The sequence below is a fragment of the Panthera uncia genome (genome assembly GCF_023721935.1).
Source record: "Panthera uncia isolate 11264 chromosome D3 unlocalized genomic scaffold, Puncia_PCG_1.0 HiC_scaffold_8, whole genome shotgun sequence".
Lineage (NCBI taxonomy): Eukaryota > Metazoa > Chordata > Mammalia > Carnivora > Felidae > Panthera > Panthera uncia.
The window spans coordinates 81,705,804-81,720,905 of NW_026057586.1; the positions used below are offsets into that span (position 1 = coordinate 81,705,804).

At 44.6% G+C, this 15,102-nt stretch overlaps 1 protein-coding gene across 4 annotated transcripts in view; it reads left to right on the forward strand.

Annotated features, from left to right (window-relative positions):
- HECTD4 (HECT domain E3 ubiquitin protein ligase 4) overlaps positions 1-4,374 on the forward strand; it is a 189,221-nt gene extending 184,847 nt beyond the window's left edge. For all 4 annotated transcript variants that reach the window (XM_049619914.1, XM_049619915.1, XM_049619916.1 and 1 more), the window contains 4 exons: positions 8-171; positions 398-593; positions 1,163-1,385; positions 2,152-4,374. In XM_049619914.1, the coding sequence (XP_049475871.1) occupies positions 8-171; positions 398-593; positions 1,163-1,385; positions 2,152-2,288 (720 nt within the window). In that variant the 3' untranslated portion in view covers positions 2,289-4,374. The remainder of the gene's footprint in view (positions 1-7; positions 172-397; positions 594-1,162; positions 1,386-2,151) is intronic.
- The last annotated feature ends 10,728 nt before the right edge of the window (positions 4,375-15,102 follow it).

Genomic DNA, 15,102 nt, shown 5'->3' on the forward strand with positions numbered 1-15,102 from the left:
CCTCCAGATCAACGACGAGACGGAGTTAGAGGCCCTGTGTGCCGAGATCGCCTCCCAGCACCTGGCCACCGAGAGCCCCGAGGGTCCCAAGCCCTGCTGCAGGTTCACCTACCTGACCATGACGGGCGAGGAAGTGGAGCTGTGCAGCCGCGGCCGGCACATCCCCGTGGCGTGAGTGTGTGCGCGAGGGGAGCGGTGGGGCGGGCGGCCCGGGCCGGGTCAGGTGACGGATCTCACCAGAGGGACGGCTGTGGGGCGGGACGCGGGGTGCCAGGAAGGGTGGCGTGCGTTCAGCAGCAGGACTTTATTCAGAAGGCCCCAGCCGTGAGGCGGGTGACGGACGCCCGGTAACCGTTTCCCCTCGCCCGCCCCCCCCCCCCCCCCCCCGCACCCGCAGGTGGGAGAACAAGGACATCTACGCGGCGGCCATCCGGAGCCTGCGGCTGCGGGAGCTCCAGAACGCCGAGTGCGTGACGGCCGTGAGGGCGGGCCTGGGCGCCGTCATCCCCCTGCAGCTGCTCACCACGCTCAGCCCGCTGGAGATGGAGCTGCGCACCTGCGGCCTGCCGTACATCAACCTCGAGTTCCTCAAGGTCGGTGGGCGGGGGCCTGTCCTGGGCCGCCCCCTGTGTCCCAGTGCCCTGTTCTCATGTGCAACCCCCCCCCCCCCCCCCCCCCCCCACGTCACAGCTGGGGAAGCCGGAGCTTGAGTCACTTGCCCGGACGCGGTGGGGTCGGTCTCACCCCTAGACGGCTGGCCTCCGGGGCCCGGGTCTTGAGCCTCATCCCGAGGTGAAGACCGTTCTTGCCAAGCCCCGTCCATTCCTCAGGCCGCAGCCCGGCCTCCCAGGCTGGCTTCTTGCTGGCGGTGAGACCTTGAACAGTGACTTCACATCTGGTGGGGACGGTGACAGGACCTGCCCGGTGTGTTCACGGCGGGGGGGGGGGGCGGTAACGCTCGTGGAGCCTCTGCTCTGGGCGCGGTCTCCGGGCCGCAGCCACGCGACGGGCGCGGGCACGACTACCTCCGTGGCCTTGGTCGTTGTCGTGGTCTCATAACCTATGTCCCGCGGCCGTTTCCCCGCCGCAGCCACCCGGCCCGGGGCGGTGCGGGGTGAGCAGAGGCCGGGACTGCTCACATCCGGGGGCCTTTCTTCCCCAGGCCCACACCATGTACCAGGTGGGGCTGATGGAGACAGACCAGCACATCGAGTTCTTCTGGGGGGCGCTGGAGGTGTTCACGCAGGAGGAGCTGTGCAAGTTCATCAAATTTGCCTGCAACCAGGAACGCATCCCCTTCACCTGCCCCTGCAAAGACGGGGGCCCTGACACAGCCCACGTGCCCCCCTACCCCATGAAGATTGCTCCCCCAGACGGCACAGCAGGTACCGCCTTCCCCTTGTCGTGTTCCGAGTGGGACGCACGGGCCCTTCTCTCAGTGGGAGCTGGGGCTGCTGGGCCCCGCAGGAGGGAGGGACATCAGTGGCCAGCTGAGCCCAAATGGAAATCGGGGGACGGGCCTGCGCGGGGGAAGGGGTTGTCCTGTGCCTCCCAAACCTGACTTTGGCCAAGAGTCCGTACAGGCCCCAGGTTGGCCTATGTTCTGGGTTTTTTTTTTAAAGGATTCACCATTCTTTTTTTCAAGTTTTATTTATTTTTGAGTGAGAGTGCAAGCGGGGGAGGGAGTGGGGGCGACATTGTACTGACTGCAATGAGCCCGATGTGGGGCTTGAACTCATGAACTGTGAGATCATGACCTGAGCCGAAGTCGGACAGTCAACCAACTGAGCCACCCAAGTGCCCCTACATTCTGATAACTTTAAAAAGCTAACGGGGCTTTTTAGAAATGTTTTAATTTTCCAACTTCTAAACGTAGAAAAATAAGAAAACGACCCTTTGCTGACTGAACAAACCTGTCTACCACCAGATTCCCTCACAGGTCAGCCATCTGCTCCCTGTGCCGGACAACTTCCTGTGCCATGTTCTCCTCCAGAATCTTCTCTTGCCCTGCCCCCGCCCCCCCTCCTGCTTGGGCCTTGGTTAGCTTCGAGCTACCCAAAGGAGCAAACCTGAAAGCAGGGCGGCCAGTAGGTCTCCCTGGGATCAGAGCCCAGCCTCTGACACTGGCCTGGTGGGGTTTTATTTTTGCAGGTTCCCCAGACTCTCGCTACATCCGAGTGGAGACCTGCATGTTCATGATCAAACTTCCCCAGTACTCCTCTCTGGAAATCATGCTGGAGAAACTTCGTTGTGCCATTCACTACCGTGAAGACCCCCTAAGTGGCTGAGGGGAGGGAGCCCCGGAGTCAGTCCGTCACCGAGGCACCGCTCCGCCGGCTTGGGAAGCCTGCCACTGAGGGCACATTCCCTCCAGGCCCTGCGTGAGGAGTTGGCGACGTTTTGCTTTTCCGAACTTTTGTCCACATTCCAGGGCTTCCTGGAAGACTTAACCTTTTGTATTTGAATGTTTTGTGATGGGTTGGTTCTTTTACACCTGTTTGTGGTATGTTTGTAGGATAGTTTAATTCCCAGGCAGCCTGTGTCTCATTTGATCTTCCCGGACATTGTCTCTCATGGCCACCGGATTCTGATGCCGTAAGGCCCCAGTTAGTTCCACATCATGGAACCACCCGGCAGGAAGGTGGTGGTGAGATACCTGCGGCCGGCCACACGGAGCATCCTGTTGTCTCTTCACAGCGTCTTCACAGACAGGTGTGTGGCCCTGCCCCTCCTGCCTTGAGCTGGAGTTGATCCTGGACGCAGCTCCCCCCGGCCTCCTTCCATCTTGAAAGGGTTGGGCCCCAACATGGGAGACACACGGGGAGCTTTCTGTGTTAATCTTCCGGCTTTCGAACCTTGTTTATGGTCTGGGTTTTTCAGAGGAAGAGCACCCCGGTGGCTGCCCGTCCCTTCCCCCTCAGCCCTCTGCTCTCCGTCTCTCCTGGGCCCCTGACCTGACAGTTTCCTGCTGAATGTTCCTCAGGAGACCAAAGGGTTCGTTCTGACCTTAGTTCACAGCCAGGCGTGTCCCAGCTCCAGGAGTTCAGGACGCCTAGAGGAGGAGGGACGGACAGTGCTCGGGGGAGGGGGGGCTTTTTCTGAGACTGATTGAACAGGAAAGCACATGATTCAAGCCTACCCCCCCCCCCCCCCCCTGTACTCAGAAACGGCCCTTCCTCACCACAGTGTTGGTGACAGGAGGAACGGAAGGGCCACACGCCCATTTTAAAAAGAGCGGCTGACTGAGGTGCTCTGCTCAATTCAGGGTCTACTTCGGTGACCAAGACCTTCCAAGGACCACTGTGCGGTCCTTCTGCCCCTCTGGCCAGGCCCGCCCCTTGTCCCCTCGCCGCCCCACGTGAGCGTGTGTGCCAGGGTGGAGCTGCTCCAGGCCCCCCCGCCGCCCCAGTGCATTTGTGCCCCAAACAGGTCTTTGTCCAATGGTACTTTGTTCAAGAGCAGCATATGCCAGCTTGTTGGACACTGTCATTTTGGGCCTTGCCAGTTCTCCTGGAATTGCATCACTGTATTTATTGTATAATATTGTGAATACTGAAGGTTCTGAGTGAGTGCTGACTAGAAGGTTCTGGAGTGTGCATGCTGGGGAGAGAAAGCTGTGCTTTTCCTTTCTCTGCTGTGGCCCCGGCCTGTTGGGAAGATGTATGGATTTTAGAGTTAGAGCCATTAGCAGCCATCTCTTCCCTCTTATTCTAAGGAAATGCGTTAAGGACCATTACTGAAGTGATTCCCCAACCTAAGGAAAAGCTAAAACTGGATGCATCAGTTATGTTTGATGCAGGAGCAGTCCTGTCTGGAGAGGAGGGCCTGCACGCAGGCTCCCTGCTTGGAAGGAAGATGGTTGGCTGCTGCCTCCTGGGGGCCGGAGCCCCATTGCCTGGGGGTCAGACCAGGACGTAGTCCTGACAAGGATCCTCCTATTTCATTTCTGCATAACGAGAGCCTTTGGATTATTAGAAGTGGTTCTTCCTCTCTGTATTGTTAAATTCTTGGTCCCCTCCAATCCTTCCCATCCCTTAAATGGACTCAGAATTGTTAGCTACCTCCCCAAGGGGGGTTTTGGGAAGCTGCTTTTGGCCCATCACTTGATTTGATGACAGCTGTGAGTAAGATGTCTGCTGCTAACACGCTTCTCCCAGAGAGCACATTGAGAGGTCCAGACTGATCCAAACCTTGGCCCTAAAAAAACGTGTGCTGTAAAGTTACTTGATGTATATTTATTATAATTATTTATGGTTGCATTTAACAAAGTTTTCATTCAGTTTGAGGCTATTTACACCATTGCTGTGTAAAGGAAGCTCACTACAGGAAAAAAAAAAAAAGTCACACCAATAAATAACCTTCATCTAATTTTGACTTACCGTAAGAGTTGTGTGGTCATCTACTCACTGAAAAGATACAATGACTGACCTGCTTGGACTGGGCGGCTCTGATCCTTAAGTGCGGTCCAAAGGTTAGGAATTTGTTTCTAATTATTGTCTCTACACTTGATGTGATTCTTACTCCATCATGCTTACCAACTAATCCTCCCCCCCCTCCCCCATTCAGCCCCTCGCACCTGGTTGTCATACAGAAAGGATGACTGAAGGGATGGAAATCCAAGGTCAAAGCTAAACCTCACCCTGCATCTTCTGCCCCCCTGCTCACACTGGAGCTAGTCTGAACTCTTAGGCCAGTGGGAGGGTTTTCCTCAAGCGGATAATTGCAGTGGAAGGGGGTGGGAGCCAGCAGTGGATTTAGAACTGTACAAAAGGGAAATGCAGAGAAGATAAAGACTTAGGGCTGCTTTCCTAAGGTTGATGTTCAGCTCTCTTGCACAGCCGTCCTTTGCCACCCCCACAGGGAGCTCTGTGGTCTGCATGCAGGAGAATCCAGTCTCCCAGACATGGTCCTGCTCCGTGGGAGGGGGAGGTCCTCACACAGACCCATTTAGTTCTTCTCTTGACCCTACCTTTCTTACACTTAATAAATGCCAACTTTTAGCGAAAGTGTCCCACTTATGTCTTTATTATAGGAAGACCAAGGGTCCTCTTGGGTGAGGAACAACTCCCCTCAGGGTGCTGGAAACAGCAAAAGCCACCACTCACAGCTAAGAGAAGCTGGGGTGGATGGGGATGCCTTGTGTGGAGAGTCCCAGCTGAGCACAGCAAGAATGTGCTCTCCAGGATGGCTGAGGCCATCTCCTTTAAGAGTTGCTTCTTTAAAAAACTATGTTCAAGATTAGGCTATCCAATAATAGAAGACACTCATCCTCATTAGTCATCAGGGGAAAGCAAATTAAAATCACAAAATCTATACAACCACCCCCAAAAAGGAAAGACAGTACCAGGACTGGGGGAAGACATGGAACCAACAGAACTCTCCTCTGGATGTGGGGAATGTAACCTACAACTACTCTGGAAACCTGGGTGCCCTCCACTACGCACCCCCTTAGACCAACAATCCCACCTCTAGGTGTACGTCCACCAGAACACCCACCCATGGTCACCAAAAGACGTGTAAAAACACTCACAGCAGCAATAATAGTAGTAGCCAAAACTAGAAACAAGTTGAAGGTCTGAAGTAGAAAAAGTTACGGCACACAATGGAATACCATACAGGAAGGGAAGCAGACTGCTACCTGCAACCTATAGGTGAGTCAGAAACACACAGTGTTCAGCAAGAGGAGTCAAGCATAAAAAAATACTTCATGGTATGAGTACTTTTAAATAATGAGTTCATTTAAATGTTGAAAATAGAAAAAAAATAACATCTTAAAATGTCAAGATTGTGGTTATTCTGGGTCCCAGAGAGGAGGATAAGAGAGTATGAGGGGTGTTCTGGTGTCCTGGTAACGTTTTTGATATGGGTGGTGGTGACAGGTGTTGAGTGAACCCTATGCTACCATGCACTTTTCTGTAGGGATGTTCTACCGTATGAATAGTTTCTTAAAAATACAAGTGCACCAGCGTGTCTGGCTGGCTCAGTTGGTAGAGTATGTGACTCTTGATCTCTGTTTAAGCCCCATGTTGGGTGGTGGTACCTACTTAAAAAAAAAAAAAAATCCCAATGCCTCCGTGCCAAAAAAAACCCCACAAAATGAAATCAGGAAATAAAAGCACACATTCCATCCTCATGAAACCAAAAGAAATCATTTCAGTCCACAATTTCTCAAAGGACAGCTACTGAAAGAATAAATGACTTAAGAGGACATCATGGGCAGCAAGCTTCTTGTAGGTCCCTTGGAAAACAAAACGTTGCAAAGAAGGAATTAGAGGCTCCACTGCCAAGAGAAAAACAAGGATTGGAAATTCATGTAGGAAGCAGTTGTTCAAGCCCACCACTCTGCAGAAAGTCAGAAGCCCTATTTGGGAGAATCAAACCCAGCAGCTAAGACCCCAGCCCCACCCTGAGTTTACACAGCAGACTGGAAGACCCCTTTCAGGAGGAAACCAGAAATAAGACCTATAGATTCTCACAGCAGGGGGTTCTTCAGTGAAAACACCAGCTTGTTACCCTACAGTGAACGTGAACAGTTAAAGAAGCTTCTCGTCTTTAGTGCCCCAGTCTTAAATCTAGACAGGCAAGAAACAGATGAGGAAGAGTCTATAACATGAAATACCAAACAAAAATAGATAACACAGACTAGAACAAGAAACAACTATGGCACAAAGTATGCGAACGGACTGCATTGGGGCACCTGGCTGGCTCAGTTGGTAGATCAAGAGTCACTCTGGGTTTCAGGGTTGTAAGTTTTAGCCCCATGTTAGGTGTAAAATCTTACAAAAAAGAAAAAGTTACTTCAGGGACACCTGGCTGGCTCGGTAGAGTGTGTGACTCTTGATCTCGGGGTTGTGAGTTCAATTCCCACATTGGCTGCAGAGATTACTTAAAATCTTGGTGTGCCTGGATGACTCAGACATCTGTTGATTTTCAGCTCCGGTCATGATCTCCTGTTTCATGAGATCGAGTCCTGCATCAGGGTCCATGCTAGCAGTGCACAGCCTCCTTGGGATTCTCTCTCTTACTTGCTCTTGTAAATAATAAACTTAAAAAAAAATCACTGCATCCCTTTAGGAGAGAAAAGGCTGTGGGAAAGAATAAAAGGTTTGGGAAATATCAGAAATCCATTTAATATAAAGATGAAAGGATAAAGTTGAAGAAATCTCCCATAGAGCAAAAAATATGAAAAGAAAAAGGAGCACCTGGGTGGCTCAGTCGGTTGAGCATAGGACTTCAGCTCAGGTAATGATCTCACAGCGTGTGATTTGGAGCCCCGCTTCGGGTTCTGTGCTGACAGCTCAGAGCCTGGAGCCTGCTTCAGATTGTGTCTGCCTCTCTCTCTCCCTGCCCCTCCCCATCTTGCACTCTCTTTCTCAAAAATAAACATTACAAAAGATTTTTAAAGGAAAAAGGGATCAGTCTAAGACGGTCTATCCTACTATCACTGGAGTTCTGCGAAAAGAAAACAGGAGACATAACCAAAATATAAGAAAATTCTGAAAAACAGAAGGTCACAAGTTCCAGACAAAATGATAAGTATCCAGCTCTTTGAATAGAAAAAGAATCCACACCACTTTACAACATGAGGAAATTTAAAAATACCAGGGACAGACATCCTAAAAAGCTTCAAGGGGAAAAATTACATGTAAATCAGAATGGCATCAGGCTTTATAACAAACTAGAAAGATAACACCTTCAAGACACTTCTAATCACAATAAATGAACAGAAGCCAGATTTCCCTATCACAACAACTAAAATAAAAAACCTAACATATGTATGGTTCTCAAAACAAGCAATAAAAAAACTGAGAAGAGAAAATAAATACGGTGGGCCCTACCATTGCCTCAGCTTATGGTCTGGATAGTTTTCAGAGAGCAGCAAGAGGAGGGGAAACCCAAAGTCGAACTCAACAGTCTCCTAGAGTTCAGAAAACAAAGCATGAAAGGAAACAAAGGCAGCTAGTTTGCAAGACAGAGTACTAAAGAGGAAGAGACTTACAGAGAACTCTGTAGATCTCTTGAGAGTCCTCAAGTATTCAACTGAGTACTGGTAAGCTCAAGCATATAAGGAAACTGCCAGAGGCTTGGAAAAGAACCAGCCAAAAGGATTAGAGCTGGCAAAGAACAGGAAATAGTTCCTATTCCCACTAGCCAATGTAGAAAACTTTGTAATTTGTGGGACTTTGGTTTTGCCTTAGTAGTGAAGTAAAATTAGCCCTAATTCCTGTTCAGATCCCACCTAATAAAGCTTAAAAGTTTGACCCAGAAGGATCAAGCTGTCTCCAAGTGACCACATATAAAAACAAAGCTCAAAAATACAGGAAATACATGGGACACCTGGGTGGCTCAGTTTGTTGTTGGGCGTCCAATTCTTGATCTCAGGGTTGTGAGTTCAAGCTCCATGCCTAGCATGGAGCCTACTTTAGAAACAAACAAGTAATACAAAAATACCCAGCATGTAAGTAGGTAAAATTCAGAATGTCTGGCATCCAATAAAAAAACCACCAGACATGCAAAGAAACAACAAAATAGCACCCAGAAAAATCAACTGCAACTGACCCAGGAATTATACAAATGATAGAATTCGCAGGCAAGAGCATTAAAACAGTTATTACTGTATACAAAAGGTTTACGAAGCTAGGGGAAAAAAAACAATGAACATGTTAGGTAGAACCATGGAAAATATAAACAACACAAACTGAATGTCTAGAGATAGAAACTTCAATGTCTGAGATGAAAACTGGATAGATTAGCGACAGATTAGACTGCAGAAGGTTTCAGTGACTTTGGAAGCACACAAATGACCCATCTGAAAACAAAAGAATCCAAAAAAGTGAGGAGTGTCAGTAAGATATGGCACTTCATTTGGCCTATAATATAGGAGAATAATCCCCCAAAGAGAAGAAAAATGGGGGAAAATCTTGAGATAACAGCTGGAACTTTTTCCAAATTTACTTAAAAACTACAAAGATGTAAGAAGCTTAATGAACCTAAAGGTGATGGTTGTAGAACAATGAATGTACTTGATGTCACACAACCATACAAAGGTGCATCACAATCTGATTGTATAAAATCAGTGATAAAGAAATCTTAAAAGCAACCCCCACAAAGACACATTCTGTACAGAAGAACAAAGATAAGGATGGTAGATGTCTCAGTAGAACCAATGCAAGGAGACGGCAGAGTAACATATCCAAAGTATTGGGAGGGGAAAAGCTATCAACCTAGAATTCTATACCTTTCAAATAGTGAAGGAGAAAATAGGCAAGTACCTAGAGACAAATCAGGTTACTGCTTAGGGAGTGAGTGCTTAATGGGTATGGGATTGCCTTTAAAGATTAAAATTCCTGAACAAGTAGTGGTGATGATTGCACAACACTGTGAATGGATTTAAGGACACCTAATTGTATACTTTAAAATAATTAAAATGTTAAGTTTTGGGGCACCTATGTAGCTTAGTCGGTGAAACATCCGACTTCGGCTGGGGTCATGATCTCACAGTTCATAAATTCAAGCCCAACATCTATGCTGTTGGCGCAGAGCCTGCTTCAGATAATCTGTCCTCTCTCTGCCCCTCCCTGCACCCCCCTTCAAAAATAAACATTTTTTTTAATGTTGAATTTCATTAGATGTATTTTACCACAATTTTTTAAAAGTGAAGAAGAAATAAAGACCTTTTCAGACATAGAAAAGCTGCAAGAACACAGGCTAACCTGCACAACAAAGTCCTTCACACAAAAGGAAAATGATACCATGTGGGAATCTGGGTCTGCACAAAGAAAAAAAATACAAAAATATTAACTACATGGGTAAATACAAAAGACATGTTTAAGTCTTTAAAAGATAATTGACTTAAAAAATTTTTTTAATGTTTATTTTTGAGAGAGAATGAGTGAGCACACACGAGCATGAGTCAAGGAGGGGCAGGGAGAGAGGGAGACACAGAATCCAAAGCAGGCTCCAAGCTGTCAGCATGGAGCCCGATGCGGGGCTTGAACTCACGCACCAGGAGATCATGACATGAACCAAAGTTGGACGCTCAATCGACTGAGCCACCCAGGTGCCCCTAATAGATAATTGAGTACTTAAAACAACAAGGTATTGGGGATTTATGATGAATAAAGAAATGGAGGGGAGGAGCACCTAGGTGGCTCAGTCGGTTAAGCATCTGACTCTTGATTTCGCCTCAGGTCATGATCTCCCAGTTTGAACCCTACATTGGTCTCCTCACTGACACTGTAGAGCCTGCTTGGGATTCTCTCTCTCTCACTCTCTGCCCCTCCCCCCCACCAAAATAAATAAATTAAAAAATAAATATATGACAATGGCACAAAGGCTAGGAGGAAATAAATTAAATATGTTATTGTAATACCAATCATGAAGTAGCACAATATTACTTAAAGGTAAACTGTGATTCTGTGATAAATCAGAGGTGTATGTACTATAAACCCTAAAACAACTACTTAAATAATACAATAAAGTTAAAACTAATAGGCCAACAAAAGAGATAAATGGAATCATAAGAAGTATTAAAAGAAAGCAAAAAAAAGAGAAAAAAGGCACATAGAACACAAAAGATAAATAGCAAAAAGATTTATTTAAACTCAACTATCAGGGCATCCGGCTCGCTCAGTCGGTAGCATGTGACTCTTAATCTCAGGGTCTTGAGTTCAAGCCACATTGGGTGTGGAGACTAGTTAAAAGAAAAAAAAAAAGTATTCTAAACCCAACCATATCAATAATTACATTAAATGTAAATGGTTGACACACCCAAATTAAAAGACAAACTCCTCAGACTGGCTCAAAAACAAAAACCCCAACTATATGCTGCCTCTGAGAAACCCACTTTAAATATGTAAACAAAAATAGGATAAAAGTAAAAGGATGGAAAAAGATATACTATGCCAACACAAATCAGCAGAAAGCTGAAGAATGTTAATATTGCTATCTTAATATCAAAGTGTATCTCAGAGCAAATATTACAAAGAAGGTCATTTCATAATAATAAAAAAGCCAAACAAGAACATAACTATCTTAGGCATTTATACATCTAATAACAAGGCTTCAAAAGAATGAAGCAATTACAGAATCATAAGGAAAAATAATCTTCAATTACAATACAGATTTCAAAAAGAACTATCCCCCATCCCCCAATAATTAAGAGAACAAGTAAACAGAACATCAGTAATATAAAAGCCTGAACAACACTACCAACCAATTTGACCTACCTGTCATTTATATAATATTCCATCTAACCAAAATACAATGCACATTCTTTTCAAGTACATACAGGACATTTATGGCCTGGAGAATATTCTAAGGATAAAACAAACCTCAATAAATTTGAAGAGATTCAGTTCACACAAATTATGTTCTCTGACCACTAGAAAATTAGTAATCAATAACAAATCTGGGGGCAGCTGGCTGGCTCAGTCATAAGAGCATGTGATTCTTGATCCCAGGGTTGTGAGTTCAAGCCCCACATTGGATGTAAAGATTAAACTTAAAAAAAACAAAAACAAGGGTGGGAGGGAGGGGTAGGTGGGTGACAGGTATTGAGGAGGGCACCTTTTGGGATGAGCATTGGGTGTTGTATGGAAACCAATTTGACAATAAATTTAACATTAAAAAATAATAAGGTAAACATAATTACCACTATGAATTAAAACACTCAATTTTGACATCTTGAAAAAAAAAAAAATCTAGAGTGCCTGGGTGGCTCAGTCAGTTAAGTGTCCAACTTTTTTTTTAATTTTTAAATTTACAAACAAGTTAGTTAGCATATAGCGCAATAATGATTTCAAGAGTAAAATCCAATGATTCATCCCCTACATATAATACCCAGTGCTTATCCCAAGTCTCCTCCTTAATGCCCCTTGCCCACTTAGCCCATCCCCCCACCCATAACCCCTCCAGCAACCCTCAGTTTGTTCTCTATATTTAAGAGTCTCTTGTGTTTTGTTCCCCTCCCTGTTTTTTATTATTTTTGCTTCTCTTATGTTCATCTGTTTTGAACCTTTAAAAAAAAAATTATTTAATGTTTATTTTTGAGAGAAAGAGAGTGTATAAGTGAGGGAGCGGCAGAGAGAGAGGGAGACACAGAATCCAAAGCAGGCTGCAGGCTCCAAGCTAGCAGCAAAGAGCCTGACAAACTCAAACTCACAAACCAGTGAGATCATGACCTGAGCCGAAGTTGGCCACTGAACCAACTGAGCCACCCAGGCACCCCATGTTTTGAATCTGAAATTCCACATATGAGTGAAATCATATATTGTCTTTCTCTAATTTCACTTAGCATAATACACTCTAGTTCCATCTATGTTGTTGCAGATAGCAAGATTTCACTCTTTTTGATTGCCAAGTAATACTCATGTGTGTGCGTGTGTGTGCATGCGCATGTACCACATCTTCTTTATCCATTCATCTGTCGATGGACATTTGGACTCTTTCCATACTTTGGCTATTGTCGACAGCACTGCTATAAACATTAGGGAGCACGTGCCCTTTTGAAACAGCACACCTGTATGGATAAGTACCTAGTAGTGCAATTGCTGGGTTGTAGGCTAGATCAATTTTTAATTTTTTGAGAAAACTCCATTCTGTTTTCCAGAGTGGCTGCACCACTTCGCATTCCCACCAGCAGTGCAAAAGAGATCCTCTTTCTCTGCATTCTCACCAACATCTGTCATTGCCTATGTTGTTCATTTTAGCCATTCTGACAGGTAAAGTGGTATCTCATTGTGGTTTTGATTTGTATTTCCCTGATGATGAATGATGTTGAGCATTTTTTCATGTGTCTGTTAGCCATCTGGATGTCTTCTTTGGAGAATTGTCTATTCATGTCTTTTGCCCATTTCTTCACTGGATTATTTGTTTTTTGGGTGTTGAGTTTGGTAAGTTCTTTACAGATTTTGGATACTAACCCTTTACCTGATATGTCGTTTGCAAATATCTTCTCTCATTCTGTTGGTTGCCTTTTTGTTTTGCTGATTGTTTCCTTCACTGTGCGGAAGCTTTTTATGTTGATGAGGTCCCAGCAGTTCATTTTTGCTTTTGTTTCCCTTGCCTCTGGAGACGTGTTGAGTAAGAAGTTGCTGTGGCTGAGGTCAAAGAGGTTTTTGCCTGCCTTCTCCTCTAGGATTTTGATGGCTTCCTGTCTTACATTTAGGTCTTTCATCCATTTTGAGTTTATTTTTGTGTATGGTGTAAGACAGTGGTCCAGGTTCATTTTTCTGCATGTCACTGTCCAGTTTTCCAACACCATTTGCTGAAGAGACTGTCTTTATTCCATTGGATATTCTTTCCTGCTTTGTCAAAGTTTAGTTGGCCATAAGTGTCTAACTCTTGATTTCAGCTCATGATATCAGGGTTTGTGAGTTTGAGCCCCAAGCCCCACATCAGGCTCCATGCTCACAGTGCAGAGCCTGCTTCGGATTCTCTCTCTGCCCCTCACCCAATCGTGTGTGTTTACACTCTCTCTCTCTCTCAAAATAAATAAAATTTTAAAAAATCTGGAAAATATCCAAATAGTATAAACTAATAGCCCAGAGTATAAAGAAATCAATGTATTCTGAACTGGATGAAAACAAAAAGACACCAAAGCATATGAAACACAGGTAAAGCAGTTCTTAGGGAAATTTATAGCACCAAACACTTATATTACAAAAAAAGAAAGGTCTCAAATGAATGATCTCAGCTTTGACCTTAAACTAAACAAGAAAGAAGCTCAAAGTAAGCAGAAGAAAGCAAATAAAGATCAGAATCGAAGAAAAAACAAAAGATCAGAATAGAAAATAATGAAATGGAAACAGAAAACCAGTAAAGGGAATCAACGGAACCCAAGTTGATTTTTTGAGATCAATATAACTGATAAATCTCTAACCCAGGGTTGCCATGCTATGGCTCATAATCCAGCTGCTTGTTTTTGTAAATAAAGTCTCAATGGAAGCCTCACCCATAGAGCTGTGTTTACTCTCTAACAGCATTGCCGAGTAATTGCAATTCAGACTATATGGCCTAAATATTGACTATTTGGCCTTTTAAGAAAGAAAAAGTTTGAGGATCTCTGCTCTAGCCAAACAGATTGGGAAAAGAGAAAACAAATGATCAACATCAAAAAATGAGAGAAGTGACATCACTACAGATTTCACAGATATTTTCAAATAAGGTTATATTATGAACACCTTTATGCCAATAAATTAACTTACTGAAATGGACAAATTCTTTGAAAGACAATACCAAAGTTCACTCAAGAAGAAACAGAAAACCTGAATAACTATATCTGTTAAAACTGATAAACTGTATCATACTTATTTACGGTTTTTAAGAAATTGGTCTATTTCTCACAGTCCTTTTTTAAGGGCTCATCTGATTAGGTCAGGCCCACTCAAAATGATCCTTTATTCATTCAGAGCCAACTGATTTGAGGCTTTATTTACACATTCATGGTTTTGTCATACTATATCAATCATAGTCACAGTCCTGCCAACACCCAAGGGAAAGGAATTACATGTACACCATGTAAATGAACATTACATATATACCATGTACACCAGGAATCCGGAATCTTCAGGGCCAACTTAAAATTCTGCTTATCACAAATAAGGAAACAAATGTATTCACTGAAACATTATTTTTAATAAGATTTTGAAAACAACCTAAGCAACATACATAGGAGAATAAAACACAGTACATCCACACAATGAAGCGATTTTTTAAATTGAGCCATAACTGACATATATACAAAGAGGTAATCTTGAGAAAATGTTATTAAGTGAAAAAATCAAAGTTCAAGAGTATAATATGCTACCTCTGGTGTAAGAGAAAAAAAATAAGAACATACACATGTGTTTGGTTATTTTGGCAAAAAGAAACAAGAAGACAGTTTAGGGGGAGAAAGGTGAATAAAACAGAAACTAGTAAGATTGGTTGCCCACAGACAGTGAGTGAGTAGAAACAAGGTGAAAGCCTGGAGATGTTGAATGGGAGTAGAAGGTATGAGTGTTAGTGACTTTTTTTTTTTTTTTTTTTTTTTTGGGGAGAACAGGGAGGGGGGGGGGGGGAGGGGGGGGGGGGGGGGGGGGGAATTTTTTTTTTTTTTTT